This window comes from Pristis pectinata, chromosome 28 (genome assembly GCF_009764475.1).
Source record: "Pristis pectinata isolate sPriPec2 chromosome 28, sPriPec2.1.pri, whole genome shotgun sequence".
Classification (NCBI taxonomy): domain Eukaryota; kingdom Metazoa; phylum Chordata; class Chondrichthyes; order Rhinopristiformes; family Pristidae; genus Pristis; species Pristis pectinata.
Window position 1 is genome coordinate 19,976,191 of NC_067432.1, and position 27,187 is coordinate 20,003,377.

Below are 27,187 nucleotides of genomic sequence, written 5' to 3' on the forward strand. Positions count from 1 at the left end.
AGGAGCTGGCACATGGGATTCAGACCAGTACAATAGTACACACCGTTTGGAGATTAGGTAGCTTCTGGAATGATGTCACAGATTTTTCTGTCCTTCATTTACAGGTTTTGGCTTAGATTTAATATCCTTGGCTCTCTCCCTTGGTTTACTCATCTCCATCTCTGCAAACATGTTCAGATCCAAGTCCAGGAATTAATTCTGACCCCCTCACTCCACCACTGTTCACATACTTGACACCGGGCCCCCAAAAGAAGACAATCTATTTCAAGTTATATCATGTGAGGAGATTACCAGACAGACAGAGGAAAAGATTGAACGAGGGCTTCTTTGAAGAAGTGCAACATTCCCACCAACACCTGGGAATCTCTGGTCCATGACTGCTCAAAGTGGAGAAGGTGCATTTGCAATGGTACTGAGAACATTGAGGCCATTTATCAGCAGCACACAAAAGCCCTGTGTAAACAATGGAAGGAGTGTGCCACCTCAAAGTACCCACCCACCTACCCTGCCCACTTTTCCCCCCTGCCTCATCTGTGGACGAGTCTAAAAATACCACATTGGCTTCATTAGCCACCTGAGCACCCACTAAGCCACAGTGGAAGCAAGCCATCCTCAATCCCATGACACTGCCCAAGCATGAACAAAAAGACCAAGTGTAAAAAGTGCAAGAGGCCAGAAAACACGTTTAATGTTCATTACATATACCAGGTACCATTACAGTAGCCCTCTGATAATCTGGCACACTTGGGAATTAGGTGGTACTTGACTGGCAGATTTTCTGAATTTCTGAATATCCTATTAATATCCTACACACTTTTTACTAACTTTTTTTTTAATGTTACACAGTATTCTAATAAACTTTACGGTGAGCCAGGGAAGTTTAAGGGAGAGCAGGAGCCAGGGGCCCCGCGAGTGGGAAAGGAGTGCAGCAAACATCAGCAAGTGAGCCAGACGCTGAACCTCTGCCACGTCCCTAAAGGTCAGATAGTGAATTATCTGAGTTTTAATGTACTTCTCCCAGCAAGGTCAATTGTTTGGACCAGGCACGTTCCGGTCATTTTCCAGCTCCCTGTGCCAGGAGTTGACCTGCCACTTGTATTCTTCATCATCATCTCTCCCTCTGCTCACCATTCCCCAAGGTCAAGGTGAACAACGCTGCAGGTGGGCCACATTGTTTGAACCTGTTGCTGAATGTAACCCTGCTAGAATTAGCTGAGAGAAGAGACAGAAATACTGGAATAAACAGAGCAAATTAAATTTCAGAGTATAATTGGCCCGTGTTAATAAATTAAATTATAATTAATTATTTCCTCGAACATTGTAGCATAAGCAGTGGCAGGACAAATGCAATCTTCATTTTTCAGTTCAATGCTGAGGTTATTCAGCTTTGACAATACTGACGGGAGGCCTTTGGAGATAAGAGAAGAAAATAGGAACTGGATTAGGCCACTCTGCCTCAAGCCTGCTCTGCCATTCAACATGGGGTCCTGGAGACAGAGAGAAACAGCATGGGAACAAGCCCTTTGGCCCACTAAATCCATGCAGACTATCAACCACCCATTTTTATTCTCCTCACATTCGCATTAACTCCTCCCCCACCAAATTCTACCATTCACCTACACACTAGGGACAACTTAGTGGCCAATTATCCTACTGACCTGCTAGTCTTTAGCATGTGGGAGGAAACTAGAGCACCAAGAAGAAACCCTTGCAATCACAGCAAGAACATGCAAACTCCACACAGACAGCACCCAAGGTCAGGAACGAACCTGGATCTCTGGCACTGTGATACACCAGCTCTACTCTATGTGACATTATGTCACTCAGATTGCTGATCAGCCTCAGCCCTCATCTCTTCTTCTGTGCCAGTACCTCATATCCCTCAAATCCCTGATCTTTCAACAATGTATCTACTTCTTATTTATACATCCCAATGATCTAATCTCCACAACCCTCCAGGATAGAGAATTCCAGAGGCTCACCACCCTCTGCGAGAAGAATCTGAGTTTAAGATGACTGCCCCTATTCCTGGAACAAAGCCAGGTTAAAAGGTAAACAATCTAGCTTTATACACCCTCAGCCCGATACCCACTACATCATGGCAGATGGAAAGCTTAAATACAATTTTTGTTTTGGTCATTTAGTTCACCAGTTTGGATCCACTATTTAAAATTTATGACGTAGAATGATTTGGAGTAAGAGGTGGAAAATCAGAAGCCAATTTGACAGGGAGGTATTAGAGCACGTGAATCAACATGGCATCTACAGACAAGTACTTGGATAAGTATAGATAGGCACCTGATGGCTGGGATGGACACAATGGGCTGAAGAGCCTGTTCCTTGCTGTATGAATCTATGACTTTAACCACAGGACATAACTTTAAGGTGGAAAAAATAAAAGGCAGTCAAGGAAAGAAAAATACAACGCAATATGTGGTGGGGATCTAGCACTCACTGCCAGAGGTCAATGGTGGTAGAAGTCCATGTGACGTTTGAAAAGTACATGGACGTAATCAAACTGGTACAATTGACCCCAAGTATCTCTTTTGTGCCAAATGCTGATGATGGACCAAGTGCTCTCCTTGTGTGGCATCAATTTCTACACTTTATCAAATATTGTTGAATATTGCAAGCAGTTTTAGACAAAACAAGGGCAGGGAACTGCATCTCCATTCCTGGGTTGTGTCAGCCCAGAGAGAGTTCGTGCAGATTACTCAGCACAAGTGGGCTGTGCTGGTGTTTAGGATCCATGCAAGCCCCCTCCCACCATTCAGTATTGGCAATATAAAGCTCCTCTTACACTCATCTCACTTTCCCTTTTACGAGTCAATGGTCTTTATCTCAGTTACAAATCAAGTTAAGTTTATCATACCTGCGCACATGACAGTGAGGTACAGTACAATGAAACACGTGCTTACAGCAGCATCACAGGCACGTAGGTACAGAATATAAATTATACATAAAATCTAGGTTACTCTAGATTCCACATTCTAACTACTCCCTAGCTACATATTCCTTACTGCTTCATTAGTGGCTATTTTATATTCAGGCTTCCTCATTCTGGTCTCTTCTACTATAGAAATATTATCTTCATGTCTGGTCTGTCAATCTCCTTTATTATCTCAAGGGCCCATCTCAAATCAAACCCTCCAGAGGAAACCCCTTACATATTTTTTAAAAATGTTAATATTAATGTTATCCATTTCATTCCAGACACACCATTTTAAAAAGGCAATATCACGAGTTGGAAACTTGGGACTTATGTTTTCAGTTCAGTATATCACTAAGATGGTACTACAACTTGTTAAATTACAACTCCTGGCTACAAAAACCAAGCAGGTCCTATGGATGCAGGAGACCTGATAAAGATATTTACTCAGAGTCACACAGAACAAAAACAGGCCCTTTAACCCACCACATCTATGCTGACCCTAAGTACCTATCTACGCTGATCCCACTTACCAGCACTTGATCCTTGGCTTTTAAACATTGGCAATTCAAGTGCTCTATCTAGATGCTTATTAAATCTTGAAAGCGTATCTGCCTCCATTACCCACCCAAGCAGTGTGTTTTGGATTCCAGCCAGCTATGACTGAAAAAGTTCTTCACCGGATTCCATCTAAAACTCTTACTCCTTACCATAACTCTATTCCCTCTAGTCTTAGATACATCCACCACAGGGAAAAGATTCCTACCCTCTATCCCCCTCATAATTGACTGTTCAAGGGCTTTGTTGGGCAAGGTTCAAAGGGACTAATCCTTCTGGGGAGGAAAACCATGCAGGTAGAACATAAAAGTCCCAGCTAGAGCCAGTGACACTTTCTCTGGAGACACTTCCTCAAACATGGTTAAAATCTGAACTCTTGACCCAAAAGACGGCATCCTGGGGTAAGCAAATAGTTTGAGTTTTCAAACAGGAGAACGAAACTATCAGACTAAAAGGTGTCAAGGAGCATGGAGCAACAGCAGGCAATGAAACCTTAGCACAGACTAACCATGAATGTCAGAGCAGACTCGAGTGGCTGGATGTTCCCAGCCCATGAAAAAACAGCCGAAAGATATTGCAGATTGTGTGTCAGACATCAGGAAGATTTTCTCATCACAACACGCACCATAAAGAATAAATTCAGATGAAAGAATTCACACACCTTCTGGTAAAATGTCCTTCCTTTATGTACAATCCATATGGCAAGAGCCAGAGCAGGAATGTTATCAAACCTCACAGCTACTGGACAGTCCAAGGAAATGCTGGAGATTCCCTGACCCAAACACTCACAGTGTGGTGTGAATGTTCAAATAATAGAATAAATCGAATGTAAACTGGCTTTGTGATATAGCAACAAAGGAAAATAGTCAGTGAATGTAGCATCTAAATTGGATTATGATCCATCCACTTATGTCTGGCATCAAGCTCAGATAAGCCTTGACAATCAACTGTCCAACTCAAGGGGATGCAATACCCCAAAAGCAATTCTAATATTTATATTAGAAAGCTGAGATGTGCCATGAATATGTATTGTTGAGACAATAAACTGACATATCCAATCAACATCATAAATGATTATTTCTGTATTCAACTTTCCAACAATGAAAGCAAATACTATTTCCAATTTGATGCAGCAGAATCTATTCATCACTTAGCCCATCCATCCACCCAGTATTCCTGTTTAATGCACTGTTTGTTCAACTTGTGTTCTTAACAAAATGTTGTATCCCAAGAAACAAGAGGCTATGTGGCCCCTTAAGCCTTCTCCACCACTCAAAAAAAAATCACATCTAATCTGACTTTGGCCAAAACTCAACTTTCTTGCTTGATACCTGTAACTCCCAATTGGTCACAAAAATATTTAATGACTCCATAGCCCTCAGGGATAGAGAATTCCAAAGTTTCACAATTCCCTACTATATCAGGCTCCCTCAACTTGTATGCTTCTGAATTTTAGTGACTACAGGCGCAACTTGCACAGCCTTTCCTTGTGAGGCAACCCATTCATCCCACAAACCAGCCTACTGAACTACCTCCAATACAAAATGTATTCCTTCTGAAATAAGAGAGCAAAAACAATACACAGATTTCCAGGTGTGCCTCACCAACTCACTGTACAGTTGTAAGACTTCCTACTTTTATGGAGACACAAGAGACTGCAGACACTGGAATCTGGAGGGGAAAAAATAAACTGCTGGAGGAACTCAGCAGGTCAAGCAGCATCTGTGGAGCAAAGGGTACGGTCAACGTTTCAGGCTGAAACCCTTCATCAGCTCTGATGCAGGGTCTTGACCCGAAACTTCAACCATGCTTTTCGACCTGCTGAATTCCTCCAGCAGTTTTTTTTTGTTTCCCTACTTTTATATTGCATATTCTTTGCAATAAAGGCTCATATTCCTTTCGCCTCCTTGATTCCTGTAACTGTGTTACTTGTACAGAGAGATCTGGGTGTCCTTACACACCAGCATTCTGTCGCTCTCAGTTTAAATAACTCTGTACTTTTCTATTCCTACCAATGCAGATAGCCTCACATTTCCCCTAGTTCACTGCATTTACCAGATATTTTACCCACTCACTTAACACATTATATCCCTTTACAGACTGGCTCCTCCTCACAACTCGCTTCCCCACCCACCTTTGTACAGTCAGGAAATTTGGCTGCATTAGGAATGCGAGGATAGCATCAAAGTGAAAGAAGAGGCAACAATATTGAATGGATTAGCCGTGGGCTAGAAGACTGGGAAACTTTAGAGTTCCGATCCCTGTGGCACCCACTAGTTACAACTTGCAGATCTGTGGATGATCCAGTTACCCAACCTTTGGTTTTCCATCTACTTGCTAATCCTCTATCCATGCTGGCATCTTCTTCCTTTTGGAAAACAAAATATACCCTATCTAGTGGTTCCTATTTACTTTGCACATTACATCCTCAAAAGAATGCTAATAAATTTATCAAATACAATTTCCTCTTCATAAAACCACGTCAATTTTACTGAATGATTTTCTATTACTTCCTTAATAAAGGATCCCAGCAATTTCCTCAGACAGATGTTTGGCTAACTAGCCTTTAGCTTCGTGCTTTCCGTCCTCGTCCTTTCTTGCACAGAGACAATACTGTACATTTGTAGACTTCCAATCTGCTGGAATCTTTCCAAAAATCTGGGAAACCCCAAATGCATCTCAGTCCACCATCTCTGCTGCCACTTCTTTTAAGACCTTAGGGGATGGTGATGTAGTGGCTAAGAGACTGGCAGAATTCTGGAGCATTGTTCTGGAGACACCAGTCTAAATCCCACCACAGCACATGGGGACTTTAAATTCAAGTAATTAAATAAAGCTGGACATTCTTTTTAAAATAAAACCTCATCACTGGCAAAAATAAATATCAGATTGTTAGTTAAACAAAAAGTCTAGTTCACTATTGTCCTCCAGATAGAATCTGTCACCCTTACCCAGACTGGTTTACATGTGACTTCAGACACAATGTGGTTTCCTCTTAATCCACTTCCTTACTTCTGGATCAAATCAGGATGAAAAATAACAGCATTTCCATCTACATCAATAACTTTCCATCAGAGTTGGTCCATTTCCAGCATCTTCTGTTTTTACTGAAAACATGAAACTTTTTGCTTCAATTAATCAATCCTGTTTCATTCCACGTGACCATATCTAAAAAAGCCTGGTCCTGGCTGGTTCCACAATATCCAGCTGGGACCATATCCTTTCCGCCCACATACACACATCCCACTTGCCTTCATTATGACTATATCCCTCTATGTCTTGCCTAGTTAAGTGTCTGTCTAAATACTTCTTAAACATTGTAATTGTATCTGATACCATTATCTCCTCTGGCACTCCAGATATCAACCATTCTGTGTAAAAAAAAACTTACCCCCAAGATACCCTTTGAACCTCCTACCCGTCACCTTAAACTATGCCCTCTTGATTTTTGATACCATTTCCATGGGGAAAAAACTTCATCTATGCCTCTCACAACGTTATATACATCTATCAGTCAACCCTCAGTCTCCTCATTCCAGGGAAAACAAGCCCAAACTAACCAAACTATCCCTGTAACTCGAGTCCTCCAATCCAGGAAACATCCTGGTGAATCTCCTCTGCATTCTCTCCAGGGCAAACACATCCTACTCAAGGGACTATTATGCCATCCTAAAAGGCACCTTATTAATGCAAGTTACTTATACTGAAGGAGCTGTTCAGTGTGTAACCCAAAAAAGCTCAGTGGTTAACGCAGACCCCCCTAAATGCAAACAAGTTCCGAAGATGGTAGAATACCAAGCAGCAATAAGAAATGTTGGAAAGCATAGAAAAGGTAAACCATTTATGAAACTTCACAAAATAGACTTACGCCAAACATTCAGACACAAACATTGATCATATTGATATCTTTAGAGGAACTGCCGGCACTTATTACCATAACTTGAGCTTAAGTATATAGACCCCTTGTCCCTATTTCAGCAGGAGACAGGAAACAAAACACTCAACCTTGCTCTTGTATCCCTCTCGCCAATTGTAATGTAATTCTGCTCACTGCTCTCCTCCGTTTGATTGTTACTGAAACATGCATATCATTCTGTCAGTGGTAGTTAACCCATTAGACAGTGCAGCACAGGGTGAATGCTTTCTTCTTCTCCAAAAAAAACTTGGGACTCTAGGCTGAAAAACTTCTAGTGTGGCCAGTTAGGAACACCAGAGAAAAGGGCAAAGCAAAATTCCATCATTTCATAAGGAATTAAATCAGTATTGAGAAAAATTGGATGCATTTTAAACTCAAATCTACCCAACCACAGGTTGTCCCCAGATTATGGGAGGGTTCAGTTTTAGTGAATTGTTCGTAACCCAAACAGCTCACAAGTTGGAAATGCAGCTGCAAACAGTGTTCCAAGGCAGAAGAAGATGACGGCAGCTCCATAGCAGCCGGCAAATCCATCCCAACAGTCTCCCAAGCACTCATTCGTATGTCTGGGCTGTACGCAAGTCAGGTGTTCACAAGTTGGGGAGGACCTGGACTCCAAATCATGACTGATGCCCTTCTAGTCTGGTTAGGTTTGTTTGGCATTACCTGAAACACACATGCTCACATCTAGGAACTCAGCCACATCTATTCAGCAAACAAGTCATTACACACTCGACCTGGGCCCACCCATTGCCTAATTTGCAAAAAGAGCAATGCAAGGACTTGGGAGCAAATTGATTTAGAGTGCGATTTGGAGTTTAGGAAGAATCATACATCCCATGAAATGTCCTACACAAACAAACATCAGCCTTCATGTCATTGTAGAACCTGCTTCCAATCAATCAGATGCAAACACGTAATGTATAAATCAACTGTAAACTCAAGTCTACCCATGGGAAAATGGAATCAATTTGTGGTTTTGTTGAGTAGCTTCAGACGGCAAGTCACTATTGATCAAACTTTCTATCCATAAGCCACATACAGAAAGTGAACTACACAGTTCCTTGTTCTGACCTTCCAGTTATTTCATAGGATCACGTGGTCTCAGTTATTAGATGGGGGGGGGAGGGGGGGGGGGAGATAAAGAAGAGGGAATTATCTTGCCCTCAAATTTTCCCAAGTGTTGGATGGGCACAGAGCAATCCAAACAGCATTCTACTTGTCCAGGGCCCAGCTCTGTTGGCAGCTGTCCCATCCAGTCACACTTGTGGACAGGAGGCATCAAGCTGCAAAGAGGTGATAAAACCCCAAAATCCCATTTAGCCTTGCAGTCCCCCTACAATTTGCTGCCGGACAAGTTCGGGTTCCCACTGTGAACCCCAGCTCCAGCTACCAAGGATGCTGCCCTTCAGCCCCTCATCAACCAGTGGAAGCAATTAGCAGGGGCAAAAACAAAAAACGAGGGTGAAATCTGGGGAAACTCCCCCATTTCACTGCCATTGCAATGTTTCAGATGCCCAGAGCACTAGGATTTACTGCAAAGTTTATAGATGGGGAGGACTGCATAAGATCAGCACTTGTTTCTGCACTGGTCAGAAACCATTGCCAAACAATCGAACACATGCACTTGAGACTAGATCTAATTTACCAGTAGCAATGCATCCAGCTACAGATCCTGAGATTAGGTTCTTTTTAATCACTCACCTCAATGGATGCATTAGTCTCTTCTCTACAGGTCATGCTGTTCGTTATACCGACACTAATGCCATGTTTGGAACAGATAAAAATCAATCAAATAACTATTAAGAATATCAGCTAATGGATCTGCACCACAGTTACTTGTAATACTTGGTTTTGAAACCATTTTTGCAGTGACTCAGTAACTTCAACACACATTTAGGTGGAGTTTGTTGGAACGGGGAGATTAAAGTGATATGATAGTAACCAGATCATCTGTTTCTGTGATGATGAGCAAGGATAAATATCGGTAAGACATCGGGGAAAACTCAGCACTTAACTCATTACCACATCAAAGGCCTGGACATTCTCCTGGTGCAACAGACTGAGTTTTCGTGTCTGAAAAATGTGCCACCTGGCCTTCCTTTCCCAAGGCCAAGTGGTCATCGGTCCCTGGATCAAATAGGGGAGAGAGGCAAAGAACAGCCTAGCATTTTCACACAAAATGCTGGAGGAACTCAGCAGGTCAGGCAGCATCTATGGTGGGAAATAAACAGTTCACATTTCAGGTCGAGACCTTTCATCAGGACTGAAAAGGAATAGGGCAGAAGCTAGAATAAAGTGGTCAGGGGAGGGGGAGGAGAACTAGCATTTTGCCTAGGAGAAGACCCACAAAAAACAAGGTCATCAGTTGCAGCTTTAATTGTGACACTGCATCAAGACTGGAGTGACTGCTAACCAGTAATTATTTCCATACTTCCTCGGGGCATAGGCCATTTGGTTCTTTGATTCACAGAGAAATCCCATTCCCACACTACTTTTCCCTGTAGCTTATTCTCCCCACATTCCCACCAACTCCCCCTGGATTCTGTTACTCACCTACACCAAGGGCAATTTACAGTGGCCAAATAACCTATCAACCCCAATGTCTTTGGGATGTAGAAGGAAACTGGAGCAGCTGGGTGAAACCCACACAGTTGCAGAAGAGCATGCAAACTCCACAATGACAGCACCAGAGATCAGGATTAGACCTGGGTCACTGGAACTGTGAGGCAGCAGTTTTACAAACTGCACTACCATGCTGTCTAAAATTGAACCGAATTGATCCAAAAAATGGACTCCATCATGTGTCACTCAAAGGAAAAGAGATGATCGCCTATTTAACACTAATACAAAACATTATGTAATGGGATTTCCAGGCCAACGTACACAATAATAGTCATACAGCAGGGAAGCAGGCCATTCAGCCCACCACATCCATGCTGACCCATTGGCACCTGTCTGCATTAATCCCATCTTCCACCATTTGGCCTGTAGCCTTCTATGCCTAGATAATCTAAGTGCAGTAGATGTGGTTTACATCAACCCCAGCAAAGCCTTCAATAAGATTCTATCTACCCCAGAAACACTCGCAATAATCCAAAAGTCTACAGCCCTACCTCCTGCACCATTCCTCTAGTCACACTTTAATCTGATCCATCTTTTTATTCCTATGCTCAGCAGCGTATTGAAGTGTGACATGCACAAATCTATTCAATTATCCCACTGACGCATGATCTTCACGCAAGCAGAATCAGAAACACGCTGGAACTTGATTCTTACAGTTCTTATTTTCAGAGTATGCAGTCAGTGGTTGTCATTTTCAACCCCAACTCTTGGATTGTCAACTGGCACCTCCCATTTTTGCCCAACCCCACCATTACAGAACTGGCTTGGTTTTCCTCCCATTGAACCTATGCCAGCTGCTGTTCTGCTTAACCAGTTGATCAAGGGTACAAGTTAAAAACTACCTCACCCAGAGTTAAGAACATGAAAGCACCCTTTAAATGTCCTTTGAACAGCAAATGAACTCTGAGTGGCCATAAAACACACCTAGGCCATTTCCCCATGGGAATAGCTGTGATCATAAAAAGGATAGGTCAATTTAACCGATAGGGATTGAAGAAGCTGACATTAATATTATGGACATCATATCCTGAGAACACCATAACATGGCCCATGAGTTACCTTTGGAATGTAGTCACATTGGATGCTTTTAATCGGCCTATATCTGTCCCAGTGAAGGATGCACGTGACAATTTTCTTTCTTTCACAGAAAGTATAAAGATTAAAAAAAACTACAGATGCTGGAAATCAGAAACAAAAACAGACAATGCTGTAAACACTCAGCAAGTCAGAAACTGCCCTGGGACCCAAAAACATTAATGTTTTTTTTCCTTTCAGAGATGCTGCCTGACCTGCTGAGTGTGGCCAGCAATTATAACCCATGGCTAATTCCCTCAAAAAGATGATAGGGTGTTATCTTGAACCACAGTATTCTGCGATGAATGGACTCTCTCAATGACTATTAGGCAGCAAATTCCAAGATGCTGACGACATCACTAAGAAGGAAAACTACATTTCCCAAGATGCCTAGAGACATGGAGAGAAAGTCTACGAGTTCTGGCAAACCAATGTACCCACTGTCTTGGTAGAGGCATCACGCTTGGGTGGAGATGCTAAAGCACACTTGAAGGGGTGCTGTAATTTTATTATATCAATGGTACACTGCAGCCACAATGCAAATGGTGGAGAATGTGAGTGATCAAGAAACAAGCCTTCCTTCAATAAATCTACCACAACAAAAGTATACCATGCATTAGTCCAGTAACTCTTGTAGGAAGCGGCACAAGCCATTTTACACCAAAACAGAGGGGATAAGAGAATTAAGGGAACAAATCATGGAAGCAGAATAGGAAGGTTGAGCTGACTTCTCAATAGCTGGGGACAGCTGGCAGTAGGACAGGTCCTGCCACGAATGAAGGGTGAATGGGCAGGATGGGGTATGTGCAAAATATCCACAAAGGAAGAACAAATGATGAGGGATATTACAAGAGAGGGTGATAATGTAAAACCGGAGGGGGACAAGGTTGAAGGAACTTGATGACAACTATATTTAAAATTTAAATACAGTTATGCTTCAAGCCTGATATTTAAGCTGGCCACAATACTGGCAGCTGATGCATTTTGCATATCTGTGTATCAAACATATGCCCATTGCATTTCAAAGATTTGTGTCATTTGTAATTAACAAGTTAGCTTCATCTGAGTGGAAACAGAGTTCTGTAATTGAAAACAATGCACCACAGAGCCAATGATTGAAAGTAACCACACCTGCAAAATTCCTTATCCACACAAAAGGTCAGAGTGCAAGTAGGATGGTGAATTAATGCGTCCAGTTGCCTGCCACTTTAATTTACCATCCCACTTGCACTGAGACTTTTGTCTGTGACCTCCTGCACTGTTACAATGAGGCCCAACGCAACCTTAAGGAGCATCTTCCAGCTGAGCCCAATATCAAATTCTCCAACTTTAGGCAATGAGCTTATTGCTTCTGTTTGTCCCAGAATTGGCCATTTCTCGCCATCATCATTTTAGCTGGGTTTTTCTTTTTCTACCTGTATGGTCTGGCCTCATGGGCCTGTCTCACAACCTCACGCAACACATCACACAGACTAAGTAGTATGATCAGATCTTAACTGCCACATTAACTCATTAGTCAGATACAGGACAGCACAGACACTGGCTCCACAGCCCACAGAGTCCTCACCGATCACCAAGGCCTATTTTACACCAACTCATTTTATTCTCTCCACATTCCCATTAATTTCCCCCCAGATTCTACCACTCATCTACACACTCATGGTCAATTAACCTACTGCGCTGCAAGTTTTTAAGACCGTGGGAGGAAACCCGAGCACCTGGAGGAAACCCATGCAGCTTCACTTCACAACCCAACTCCACACAGACAGCACCAGTGGTCAGGATTCCACCCAGGTCACTGGAACTGTGAACTGTGCCACTCACCTCAGAAATATTCCCTTTGTTCAACACCCCCCTCCCTCACCTGCTCTGCTACTGAAAACTAATTCGGTTTCTCTTTCTCAGTTCTGACAAAGGATCTTGGACCTGAAATATTAATCGTTTCACATTCCACAAATTCTGCCTGAGCTGCTGAATGTTTCCAGCATTTTCTCAGTTTGAATCCCTCGTCAGTAACTATAGGCAGAAGCATTGGGGAATAATTTCTCACTATAAAAAGAATCCTATTTCTGTTATCTCTTTTGAAAGAAAAGACATTCAAGTTTAACAACTTGCATTGTGGCCCCTTGAGACCACCAGGTTCAAATCATCAAGTTATTGAAGCCATGTTAGTTATGCCTAAACAAAAGAGACGATTGAACGGTTCCCTTATACAATGAGACGGACTATGACTTCACAATCTTCCTTGTTGTGACCTTGCACCTTATTGCACTGCACTTTCTCTGCAGCTGTGACACTTTACTCTGTACTGTTATTGTTTTTACCTGTACTACATCAATGCACTCTGTACTAATTCAATGTAACTGCACTGTGTAATGAACTGACTTGTACGATCGGTATGCAAGACAAGTTTTTCACTGTGCCTCGGTACAAGTGACAATAATAAACCAATACTGAGTTACTTATTATTCAAAACAAAAACTGACTGGTTGACCAAGAAAATAACATTGTGTCACTACAAATTATAGAAGATTCCTCACAAAATCAATGCCTTTCCCTTCCAGGTATATGACTTCAGAAGGAGGCCCTGCAGCCTTGAGTACAATTCAGTTTTCAACAAGAGCATAGTTGTCAGTGTATTAAATTTGAAGAACAGTGTTTATTTTTAAACACCTTACATTCCTGCCTGACAAAAATTAAAATTCTTCCAACTCCCAGTTTCAAATAATTTTTTGGTGGGAGGAACTCTCAGATTCCCACCACCCTTTAAGTGAAGTATACTTTAACATCCCCACTGATCAGTGTAGGCTATGTTTCTGATGCAATCCCTTGTTCTGGACACCACTGCCAAAAGGAATACTCTCTCCCTCCCTGGCTGGTTGGCAGGAAGCAAAGGGTGGAAATAAAAGGATCTCGTTCTGGTTGGTTACCGGTTACTAGTGGTGTGCCGCAGGGGTCCGTGTTGGGGCCTCTCCTTTTTACCTTGTACGTCAATGATTTGGATGATGGAATAAATGGTTGTGTGGCTAAGTTTGCGGATGACACCAAGATAAGTGGAGGAGTAGGGAGCATAGAGGAAATAGAAAGGATGCAGAGGGACCTAGACAGTTTAGGAGAATGGGCAAGGAAATGGCAGATGAGATTCAATGTTGAGAAATGTGCAGTTGTACACTTTGGAAGCAGAAATAAGCGGGTAGATTATTATCTAGAAGGAGAGAAGATTGATAGTGCGGTAGTACAAAGGGACTTGGGGGTACTCGTACAAGATACCTTAAAAGTTAACCACCAGGTTGGATCGGTGGTTAAGAAAGCGAATGCTATGTTGGCATTCATCTCGAGAGGTATAGTGTATAAAAGTAAGGAAGTGTTGATGAGGCTCTACGGGGCGCTAGTGAGGCCTCATTTGGAATACTGTGCGCAGTTTTGGGCCCCGCATCTTAGGAAGGATGTGCTGACGTTGGAGAGGGTTCAGAGGAGATTTACGAGAATGATTCCAGGAATGAAAGGGCTTAAGTATGATGAGCGTTTGTCGGCTCTTGGACTGTACTCGCTGGAGTACAGAAGGATGAGAGGGGACCTCGTAGCGACATTTAAAATGTTGACAGGTAAGGATAGAGTAGATGTGGCTAGGCTGTTTCCCTTGGTGGGCGTGTCCAGGACCAGAGGGCACAATCTTAGAATTAGAGGGTACAGTTTCAAGACAGAGATGAGGAGAAGTTTCTTTACCCAGAGGGTGGTGAAATTGTGGAACTCCTTGCCACGCACAGCAGTGGAGGCCAGATCAGTGGGGGGTATTCAAGGAGGAGATAGACAGATATCTAAATAGTCAGGGTATCAAGGGATATGGGGATAAGGCTGGCAAATGGGATTAGAATAGTTTTTTTTTCCTCTCTCTCTTTTTTCCCCACCCCATTTCTTTTTCCCTTTTCCTTGGAGCAGACTCGATGGGCCGAATGGCCTGCTTCTGCTCCCTTATCTTGTGATCTTGTGATCTTATCAATTCCTTTACACCTCAACAATCGAGAACAGTAGTCACTTACCGCAGACTTTCCTTCTGTTGTTTCATCCGCAAAGTTCCTTTCCAGCGTGGTTTCCATGTCATTTCTGCCGGATTCCTTCACCAATGTGGACGATTCAATGGGTGCAAATGTTTCATTCTCAGTGCTGGAATTTGTTGGTTGACAAGTGTCCCCTGATGGTACCGCAGCTTCTTGGAGAACGGTCTGTTCATTACTTTCATCTGTTTTCTTAACTGGGGTGGAGGGACTGCTGTAGTAATTGAGAGCAGGGGACTGGACGAGCACACGTGAGCAGCTCTCACCGAAGCTCTTGCCCACCTGTAACATATCTGGTTCCGACACGCTCATCCGCTGGTCCAAGAGGTGTCGCTGTTTTCCTGCTTTCCCTTTACTTGACATCTTGCCCTTCATGTTCTGCAGAAAGGGTTTGGTCTTTGCTCGAAAGGACTTCCACTTTGTAATCTCCTTTTGCTCATCCATTTTGTTGGCCGCCCTGCCAAGTCCTCAATTAAGCAGCAGAAACGGGACTCCAGCCAACGTATGTTTAAATAGGATCTGTGAAAAACAAGAGGGCAAACAATGGGAGGCAGTGCCATTTATCATGACAGAGAAAATCCACACGAGAGCTCAACACCCAATACTCTATGATGAAAGGAAAATATCCTTTTCACCTCAAAGATCCTGGTCCTCATCCAAAACGGAAATCTCTTCCTCTCAACAACAGGCCAGTCAGGCTACGATTATTTGAACAAGGCTCATTAACCAGACTTTGAGGATCAAACAATAAGGCGTAACAGGACAAACTTTGGTTCTGTTGTGTGCAGAAGACTGTGGATAGGATTAGTTTGGACTGGCCTCATGGTCAGCACAGAGATTGTGGACCGAAGGGCCTGTTCCTGCGCTGTGTTCTATGTTCTATGATAATGTCAAATGCATTTGAAACAACAAAAGAAAATACTCCCTTTCTGTGGGAGATGGGGGCAGGAATTGAGAGCAAGAATGCATTATAGAATCAAACAGTCCAGAAACAGGCTCTTCGGCCTACTGTATCCATCCTGATCATCAAAGCACCTATCCATACTAAACCAACTTTCAAGTACTTCCATGCCAAGTGCTGGTATCCATTCACATCCTTGTATCTTCCTCACTATCAAATGACTGGTAATGTTGCTGTTCAGGCAGATACCATGATGTAATGTTGGGGTGAGACTGGGTGGTCAGGGCTTGACACTCCCATCAGTCTACTGGGATGGAACAGAATCTCATTAAAACATGCTGAATCGTTAAGAGGCTGGACAACACCACAAGCAGAGAATAAATAGTCATAATGCTCACATCCCAAATCTACAGCAAATCCATCTTTGAAATTAGAGCTAGGCCAAACAATCATTGCGTTATTCTGAGGGTAGTAAAAAGTCTTCTCCAAAAGGCTCTGAATACAAGGAGAGTTAGATAATTCAACAGCGAGAGACTTGGATTTTTGTCCTGTACTAAGGAGTTGGGGTGCTGGTTCCTGTGTAACAGCCTCTCAGACACTTGAAGGGTTGGTTATTTCAAGGAGGCACCAAAGTGGCACTGTTGCTTTGTACAGAGAATGTATTAACTTGATGGAATTACAGCTGTATAGACATGACAACATTACAAATGTAAAGAAAGCCATGTAGTGTTTTGCATTTCTTGTCTATTTTCATGAACGAAGTTTATTTTTGAAATATAAAAAATTTCCAGTACTAGAGGACCACTGGATATGGAGCTCGAGGGATTGACTCAGCTTCTCTTGGAATGAACGGTTCCTGCTAAAGTGGTCGCCATGGCACTATAGAGATCTTTCTTTTGCAAGATACCTTTCACATCTTCACACCATCCCTGAACACTATTCAGCTACCAGTGCTGTGTCTGCTTTTTTTTGTGTGTTGTACAGTTGCACAGACAGTAAATGACCAATTAATTTGTACTCAATGCAACTGCTTGTTCACCAGGACAACTTGTCTTCCAATGGTGCCATGGAAGCATTTCCATCCAGACATAAGGGCCATCACCTCTTTGTTGAGAGGAACTTATTGCTTAATCAAAATGTCCAAGTTCCTCTTAAATGTCATTAATGTACCTGCCTCAACCACTTCCTCTGGCAGCTTATTCCATATACTGACCACTGAGTGAAAAAAATTGTACCTCAGTTTCCTATTAAATATCTCCCCTCTCACCCTAAATTTATGTCCTTGATTCCCCAACCCTGGGAAAAGACTCTGTGCATTTATCCTAACTATGCCCCTCATGATTTTATACACTTCTATAAAAACACCCTTATTCTCCTGCACTCCAATGAATAAAGTCCCAATCTGCTCAACCTCTCTCCATAACTCAGCCCTCGAGTCCCGGCAACATCCTTGTAAATCTCCTCTGCACTCTTTCTAGCTTAATAGCATCTTTCCTCCGCAGGGTGACCAAAACTGAACACAATGTCCCAAATGGAGCCCTCACCAATGTCTTGTACAGCTCTTAAGGGGAGAGTAATGCCAGAATGGGAAGGAACAGTGAGTGCAGCACTTGAGTTTGCTTTGGAAGTCTCTATTACCTTCAATTTACAACAACAATTTGGATCAGAGACATGCCCAGAAATTCCAGATGTCACCTAATGGACACAGCAGTGGCACATCAACAACCATTTCAGTGATATTTTACCCTCTGATGTAAACTTCATTAGACATTGGACACAACCCCTAGTGTCAGCATTGAAACCAAGGAAGAAAAGGCAAGATGGGTGCATCAGAGGCACAGGAATGGAGCAAGCAGCAAAACTGACTGTGACGTGGAATCAACTAAAAACATTTGCTATCACATTTTGCTCCAAGGTTGAAGAGCAATCGGATATTCAAATGCATAAAGCTGAAATAAACCAGCACCATGCATTTGAATTTCTGGGTGGCAAGGCTCTGGGAGACAGGGGTGCAGCTATGAAATAGGAATCTCCACATGGAGAACAATTATAAAACACCAGGAAGAAGCAGACGTCTTACAGATAAAATTAAACCCAGATATTGCACAAAGCACTGCTCAATGAAAGAACACATCATACCTGTACTGTACAAATGGTGCAGAGAAAGCTAATTGACGAGATTGAAAGCAATCAAGTAGCTTCAGTGCACACTCTCTCCTATTTTTATTCCCCCCTCCTCCCCCCCCCCCACACATTCACTGCAATCCAGAAGACAAAGTGAACAGATTGCTGAACAATATTACACACTCAATATCTGCAGTGTCAGTTACAGCTCCACTCAGGTGTCACTCCAACTTCCCATACGACTGACATGATTTGTCTGTCACTGTGTGTGTTCCATCTTCATTTCTCCCCTACTTCTAGTAGACCTGTGTTACAACTCCCCTGGTCCAGTCCCAAATTATACTTCACTTATAGAATGGCTCTAGGAGCCACTTAATCAGGATCTGGACAAGCACTTGAATCGCCAAGGCATAGTAGGCTGGTAAACAGGATAGGCATTAGATGGTTGGCACGGATACGGTGAGCCAAAAAAGCCTGGTCCTGTGCTGCAAGAATGTGACCAGCTTAGGCCTTGAATCATCCAGCCTCGACTCCCCGCTCTGAATGGACAAAGAGAACAAATGGGGGGGGGGGGGGGGGGGGGGAGTTGAAAGAAAAAGAAAAAATAGGAGAGAAACAAGAGATAGAAAGAAATATGGAGAAATGAAAGCAAGAATAAAAAAGGGATGGGAAAGCGTTAGGAGGGAAGAAGCACGTAGGTGGGGAAAGGAACAGAAAAACAAAATGCAGTATGTGGGAAGAGAAAAAGGATGGAGAGAGGAGGGATCGAGTAATAGGAGGAGCCAAAAGGGAATAAAATTCCTTGGAGTTACTCCCAGTATCCCCTGGCAGAACTTTGCTGGAAATGGGGAGGAGGCCCATGAGGAAAAAGACAGGATAAAAAAAAAGGTACAAAAGACATGAAAACGGGATGAGATAAACATAGGAGTGTGAGAGTAAAACAAATAAGAGTAAGCATTCTTGACGGCCAGGAAGTGACACTGATCTGCTGAGACCAATTCCTATAATGTTATTGTTCTGACATATTTTGAAGTAAAGGGACACCGGTAAATAACAGGAATCGGGAATAGTCTCTACAGTTTATGCAACACATTGAATAGACATCTGAGAAGGGAAGTGGAGGCAAAATCCTTTGAAGACATTCAAGAATGTAAAGGATGAAGGATTGAAGATTTTTCTTTTTAGACAGACAAGGAAAGATGGCCCAAATGTCTATTCCTGTACAGAGTTATTCTGAGAATACAAACCTGACAGCCAAATGAAGCAGTAGCTTTGGAAATTAAAACCAGTGAACAAAAATGTTTATTCAGCATTTAACCTACACCAGAAGTTAAATGGAAGGAATGAAGCAGACATGGAGGCCAATCCTGAAAGAAACATTCCACTTCTTACTGCTGGTCCGCCTCAAAACTCCACCAAAAATTAATACTGGAAATGATTCCTTTCACTACAACTGTACAAAATGTTCCCTACTAAACTCAATTATAGCAGCTGCACCATTGGGTGATATAAAAAGCATCTTCATTTTTACACTAGCAACCAAGAGGTTGCATTTACTCTACAGATGCTAGGTTACTGCTGTCAGTTAGAGAACAGCTTGCTGCTGTAGGGAGAGATCAACATAATTTTCACAGTCATAATACTTTACGTTGCAGAATTGGTTGCACACTGTGGAATTTTCTTTTAAAAGCATTTCAAGAGGTAACAGCAATTCCATTCGGTATAAGACCATACCGACTAAATTAAATTACTAACAGCCTCGAAGAGTGTTAAAACTCTTGACAGAATTTTATGCTGATTTCACTTATTCTCTGGCCTTTGATGGGGCTTTCTGATGTTGAACCAAAAGCAGAGTGAGAATGAATCAGCAGCACTTGCTGCATGAAGTTGGAAGTGTGGTTTGGTTTGAAATCCTCAAAAGAAAATCGAAGGAACTTGGATTAATGACCGTTCACAATCTCACGACATCCCAAACCACTTAACAGCCAACCATGTGCTTTGGAAATGTGGATACTGTTGTAATTTAGGAAATGTTAGGTGAGAGATGTATTATTGAGGTAGTGTCGTAATAGCTTCAATTCAGCAGCAAGTTTCCTTCAACTTCGCACAAAGGATCCCCACCTGCGAGGCATTGCGATGATCAACTTTGATCTCTGCATTTGGCATTTCCATGGGGATCTCCAGTAGAGGGTCAGCATAACACTCCGCATAAACAGATAGGCCAGGCCTATCTCTTCCACTCTAGTTTCCACTAATCTTCTGTTGAAGGTGGGAGATGCTGTGGAAAGTCCCTTCATAAACCCTGGCCAATAAACAGAGGATCTACTTCTTGGAAGAATCACCCATCCTGAACAAGTGATCTCCTTGGTGTGGATCCATATTACCTTGCAACGTAAATTTGATGGGCTGAATAGTCTCCTTCTATACCAGATCACATAGCAATCAATCTGCAGGGGCAATTCACAGTGGCCAATTAACCTTGGAACTCCCACAACTGAACCAGAGGAACCGGGGGGTGGGGGGGGAGGTGGGGTGGGGGGGGGGTGCGGGAAATCCACACGGTCACAATTAGAATGTGCAAACTCCACACAGATAGCACTAGAGGGCAGGATTGAACCCAGGTCATTGGAGCTGTGAGGCAGCAGCTCAACTAGTTGTGCCTCTGTGCCACTCTAGGACCAAAGAGGGAGAGAGAGATCAGATCAGCTGAGAACGACTGAGATAGAAGTGAAAGGTAGGAATACACTGAACAGCAACAGGCAGGCATCACTGAATGAGGCAGATGACTGTGACAGTTATAGAGGTGAGAGTCACTCGCAAAGCCAGCATCTACCATTGGGCAGGAGATACAGAAGCCTGAAGTCCCCCACCACCAGGTCCAAGTACAGCTACCTCCCTTCAACCATTCGGTTCTTGAACCAACCAGGCAACCCTAATCACTACAGTTTAGCAACACTATGACCACTTTGATCACTTTGCACTAAAATGGACTTGGTGATTTTTGTTCTAATTGTGTTCTTTCTTGGAAAAATTGTGTTTAATTTTTGTTTTTCTTGTGAATTAGACTATGTGCCTGTGATGCTGTTGCAAGAAGTTTTTCATTGCACCTGTGTGTACATGTATTTGTGCAGATGACAATAAACTCGGCAATAGACAAATCTATTGTCCGTCCTGTAACTGCCCCGGATGGTGCAATCAATCTTCCCAAACCACTGCTGTCCTTTGGATGAAGTGTACTGGGGAAGGGAGCTCCAGGATCTAGAGCCAGTAATGAAGGAATGGCAACATACTTCCACGTCAGGATGACATACCACTTGGGAAGGGAACCTGCAAGTGGTGCACCTACTATTCTGCAGAGATGTTAACAGGTCACAGGTTTACAAGATGTTGGTGTGGCTGTGGAATAACCACTGCAGTGCATTTTATAACCACACTGAACCAGTATTGAATGTTGAGGTTGTGGTACTGGGTATCATTTGGGCTTGTTCCCCCTGGAACACAGACCAAAATGTTCTACATCGCTCACTTAACTGTGTGATGGTGGTGTGATGTTTAGGCCACGATTACCAAGAGTCAGGTTTCAAAATGGACAGCCTGCTTTTGGGAATTGATGAATTTCCAAAATGTGCCTCTTCATTAGCTGATTTGTTTGGCACTCTCTCTCTCTCAGAAAGATCCGATTATCTGTAGCTCTCAACAGAACACACAGCAGCCAATTCCAATGCAGAATATAATCTCTGAATAATGTCAGATGTTTATGTAATAAAAATATACACTGCAAAATGCAGGATGTTGATTTTAATCCTCAGCAGGATTTATGGGAAAGTGAGAAGTTTTTTGGGAGGTGGGATTGGAAGAAAGTGTCACACTGGATAAAGTATTTTAAAATAAATCTGGTTGGTGATGGTTACTTGACCAATGCCAGTGGATGGAGAGTAGTACCAACTGGCTGATGGGATGGGAAGCTAAATGGAGATTGACAACAAGCAAGGAAATTGTGGGGAAGGATCAGTGACATCCTGGAGCAGAATGAGTACAATCACAAGGCCTGGAACAGAACCTGCACACAGCCTAGTCCCAGTGCAGTTGGGTGTCCCACCAAGTTAAAAGGAGCCAACATCCGGGAGGTTTTCTTCCCTCTGCCAGCCCTGGTTTCAACAGGAACTTCAACCACCTCAGAAATAAATGGAACTGGAAAAGTCAGCAGCTAAATGACATCCTGATTTTTAAACTTGCATACATGTAGCTCCTTCCACAGAGCACCCCATAGAGCTTTCAAAATGATATTGTTAGCTGTAAAGCAAAATATTGCAGAAATTCAGAACAAAGAAAAATAGAAAATGTTGGAAACTGTAGGTCAAGCAACACCCATGGAAAGAGAAACCAAGCTAATATTTCAGGCTGACAACTTTGTATCAGATCTGAATCGTTGGCTTAGAACTTCTCCCTCCACAGATGCTGCCTGACCTGCTGAGTTTTTCCGAGGTATTTTATATTTTAATTTATTTTTGAGGCTTTTTAAATCTGTAGAACATCCAATCCATGCCAGCAAATTTGTCCTCTACCGTAGAGCATAAAATGCAAGTCACCCTGAATGGCTGCACACCAAATAGGATATAGATGGAATCAGCTGCCAAAACCAAATCTACATCAAAGCAACTTAAAGGATGAACACAATTATACCTGTGTGTAATGAATAACCATTAAATGAGAACTCTGTCACATAAACAATATTGTGTTGGTAGCTGGCACATCAATAAAGGAAGATCACGTGTAACATGGCAGAAGTTTTACGGCTGTCAAAATATACCTTGGTATCCAATAAGATATCACACAGATTTCAGTGAGGCTGGTTTATGTGTGTAGGGAGAAAAAATGAAGACGTGTCCCGTTCCAAATTTGTAATTTCTTGACACCATTCAAAAGTTAACCTGAGCCAAATAACAGCGGAACTGGTTTTAGTCAATCGATTCCTCTATTGCGATACAATCTCATGATCTGAGATACTTCCTAATTATGCACGTGTATATGCACACACATTTTCAGAGACATTAGTGGATGCAAAAAACCTCTACTGCAGTGAAATATTTGGATAAATAGAAAAAAATTCATTCATTTTTTCCCCCAGTTTGCCCTCTATTGCAGAATGCTAGACACAAGCATCACACTTGCAACAACAAACACGACATGGAATTGAATTGACAGGTTTCATCCATAAAGCTCGAAGACTTAAATTTTTCCAAGGGCGGGCCAACAGTTGTTTACTTCACCCAGCACAGGCCTTGCCTCCCCAACATACAGAGGCAGCAGAGGAAGTGCCTCATTAATATCAGTTGTACCCACTATCATGATAAACAAGATTCGAGTTGGATCACAGTCAATGCACTCAAATTGCCTCCATTTACTGCTGTTTTCTTCACCTAGGCCTGTATTCTTGGCTGGCAGCTGAACTCAGTGTAACACCCTCATCTCCAGATAACAGGAACATTTCCTCCATCATGAAATCACAGAAAGCCCTAAGATTTTGATTTGCTGACTTCAGGCAACACCTCCAGCCTGTGAGATGTTAATATGTGCAATATTTCCACTACAACAGCTGATGTATAATACTCATATAGAGCTGTCACATTGGGAATTTTGGCTACCATACCCAAGTTCATTATAGATTCATTTATATTTCTGTTCAGCTAAATTTAGTAAAGAGGAAGATTTTATTCACACAAAGTTCAAGCTGTCTGGAAACAGCTATTTAACAGAACAGTAGCACCTAGATGAATAGAATGAAGGAAAAACTGCAGAATGCCAGAAATCTGAAATAAAGACAGAAAATGCTGGAAACACTTAGCAGTTAAGGAAACATCTGAAGAAAGAGTTAATGTTTCTGGTCCCAGACCCTTTGTCAAAACTGAAAAGAGAGGAAACAAAATGAGGGAGGAATGGATAGGACAAATAGCTCTAATAGGTGTGGATGGAATCATCTGGTTGATAGGTTAATGGGGTATGCTCTTCCGCTCTTCAAAATGTGAGAAACCTCAGCAAACACACTGTCCACTGCCCAACCCCAATGCCTTCAGTGTAACAGAAACCACATCAAAGACAGGCTTCAATTGCTCATCAAAACTGATCAGAGATGCGCAACATTCTCAAAATGACATGGGTTGATTTCAGATGATAATCAAACAAAATGTAGATGTGAAATATGAGTACTGGATGTATCATTTTCACAAGATTTGTTTCTGCATATATTTTCTCACAATAAAACCACAGTTGACCTTTCAACTTTCCCATAAAGCTCCAATTTTCCTGCACTATCTCAATAAGCAGCCAACTCACTTAACTTTAAAAATCAGACTTTAATATACTCAGCAACTGAGCCTCTACAGTCCTCTTGGGTAGAGAATTTGAAATGTTCATTAACCTTTGGGTGAAAAAAATGTCTTTACATCTCTATCCTGAATGGCTAACATCCTAATTTAAGACTGTGACACCCTAGTTGTAGGCAGCCAGCAGAGGAAATGTGATCCTTCTCAAGCTCCTTTTAATCTAAACCAAATATCAGTTAGTATTAATCATTTTACAGCAGACAGGAGATTAAAGTGGACAACCTGTATAACTTAAAGGAAACGATTAATCCTTATTTCCCCTACATGGATTACTTATCTTGCTGCTGTTTTTGGGATACGGAATGTGCAAATTGGTGGTCACATGCTATTAATAATAACAATAATAGTATATCAAAAAGTTGGTTGTAAAGGTCTTTGGAGTTGCCTGAAGTTTGAAGGGGAAGTCCTATCAATGCAAGGACTATTCTGTTTCAATTTCACCATGCTTCATTCCGTCTCTGAAGCCAAATTAATGAAGAACTTTGAGCACAGAGGCCTCCTTGAATGGAACTGAATCCCTGGGTCACAATAGGACTTCACGTCTGTACCAGATTGGCACACGAGAAATTTCAAGAGACTTATTTTAAAGAGGAAAGATCAAACATTTGTTGTGTCAAAATCTAAAACAGTTTCAATGTATTTGGTGAAATTTACATTGCTATGGTAAATTGACCAAATTAATGTGCCTCAATGCATCTCTCCTTCTCTGAAGAACTTGTGGTTTACCCAACAAAAAAGATCTTTTAACCTGGTGATAACAAACTATTAGAGATATCAAGGAAACCCAAGCAGGCCAGCCATACAATGGTAAGTGTGAAAAGGGTAGACTATGAATTGGTTCCCGTGATGAGTAGAATGCCAAGTTTTGGTGTGTAACAGCAACACTATTTCTGGTGCATACCAGTTTCCCCATAAAAATGTTGGTTGCAAGTTATTATTTGAATTTTGCTGGCCGGAGTGAAAGCCCAGACAAGCAGCTTTACAACACATCACACTACTCTTCTCCCAAAAGGCGAGTGCTTAACATTCAGTTGGGAAGGACAACAACATCCAAAGTATTCAAATTAATTCATGTTTAATAGTTGCCTGTGAGGCAAGGATATGATACAGAATTGCCTCAAGTCTATGCCATAAGATCACAGCTGACCTACATCCACTTTCCAGTTTTGACTACAAGGGATCCCACTGCATTGACAGTGCAATGTATTTACACTCTACAGGCATTAACAGAAGTTGGAGTCAGGCTTCTTCCTCAGGGGATTTTGCTGAGTCTTTGCCCCAATCTCAACCTGAACATGCACAATAGCTTTAACATATGCTACAGAACGAACTTATTTCCGCAGTGGGGGAGTGTCTCATACGAAGGGATATAGTCTTTGTGGGCAGCACAGTGGTACAACTAGTAGAATTATTCCCTCAAAGACCAGTGACTGAGTTCAGTCCCAACCTCCAGTTTTGTCCATGTGGAGTTCGCACGTTCTCCCTGCAACAATGTGCGTTTCTCAGTGAGCTTCAGTTTCCTCCCACATCCCAAACACAAGCTGGGAGGTCAATTGCAAATTGCCCCTGGTGTAGCTGGGCGGTAGAACTGATGGGAATGTGGGGAGAATAGGTTGCAGGGAAAATGAGGGGTGGGGGGGGGGGTGAGATGGAAGAGAAATGGAAATGTGCTGTGAGTTACCATAGGGTCAATGAGCTGAATGGCTTCCTCCAATGCTGTATGGAAATATGGAGAGATAAGGGAACGGGCATTTAAAACAGAGGTCCAGAAAGCGGCGAAATCTCTGGTATTCTCTACTCTAGAGGGTTGTGGGGGCTAGATCACTGGAGGTCTTAAAAAGAGGAGATTTTGGAAAGATCAGAGAATTGAGGACTTTGTGGAGCTGGCACAGGAGGAGTTGAGGTCTGGGATAAAAGTCAGCCACAATCATAAAGAATAGTGGGGCAGACTTGAGGGCCAGGTGAACATTTGCTGCTCCTGTTTCCTTGTGGTCTTGTGTCTTCCACAGAGGTCCCAGTGCATGTGCATTCTAAATGGCAAGCAGTGTGATTTACAGATAACTGATGGCCAAGTAAACTTGAGTGGGAGAAGTTTACAAATTCATACAAGCAAATTAACAAAAGCAGCCTTCACCTAGCACTAAAAGTTCTGATTTATCTTGCAGTCATTTACCTTGACTCTTACTTTGTTTATTAATAAGCGGAAGCCTGGAAAGGAAGCAGCTGGAAGATAATGGCACTCAGGGATTTGTGTGAACAAGAGAATGACACTGCAGCATGTTGTACAACTCAAAACCAACAAGAGTTTCCACAGGATAGACATTCCACAGTGAGGAAGACAAAAGGAGCTCGAACTGCTGCCCACTGTACACGCCCACATATTCAAGTCAGTGTCCCCTCTGCATATGATTTGCTTATACAGAGGCCTGGCATGCTCAAGCGATACCAATCATTGCACCATGCACAATTCTCATGGGATTGTAACATGCAAACAGCACAGGTCTTAATTAGAGAGAAGTGGCTTACTCTTAGATGAATTTAAAGGCTATCCTTACTTATGATTCAGCGTAGGATGTGGAAGCTTTAGAGAGCATGCAGAGGAGATTTACCAGGGTGCTGCCT

At 42.4% G+C, this 27,187-nt stretch overlaps 1 protein-coding gene across 4 annotated transcripts in view; it reads right to left on the reverse strand.

The window, feature by feature from the left end:
• LOC127583941 (multiple C2 and transmembrane domain-containing protein 2-like) overlaps positions 1-27,187 on the reverse strand; it is a 328,587-nt gene that overhangs the window by 274,931 nt on the left and 26,469 nt on the right. For all 4 annotated transcript variants that reach the window (XR_007958316.1, XM_052040378.1, XM_052040377.1 and 1 more), the window contains exon 2: positions 15,143-15,676. Coding sequence is in view for 3 of the 4 variants with exons in the window: in XM_052040378.1 (XP_051896338.1) it covers positions 15,143-15,601 (459 nt within the window). In the remaining variant the exon portion in view is untranslated. The remainder of the gene's footprint in view (positions 1-15,142; positions 15,677-27,187) is intronic.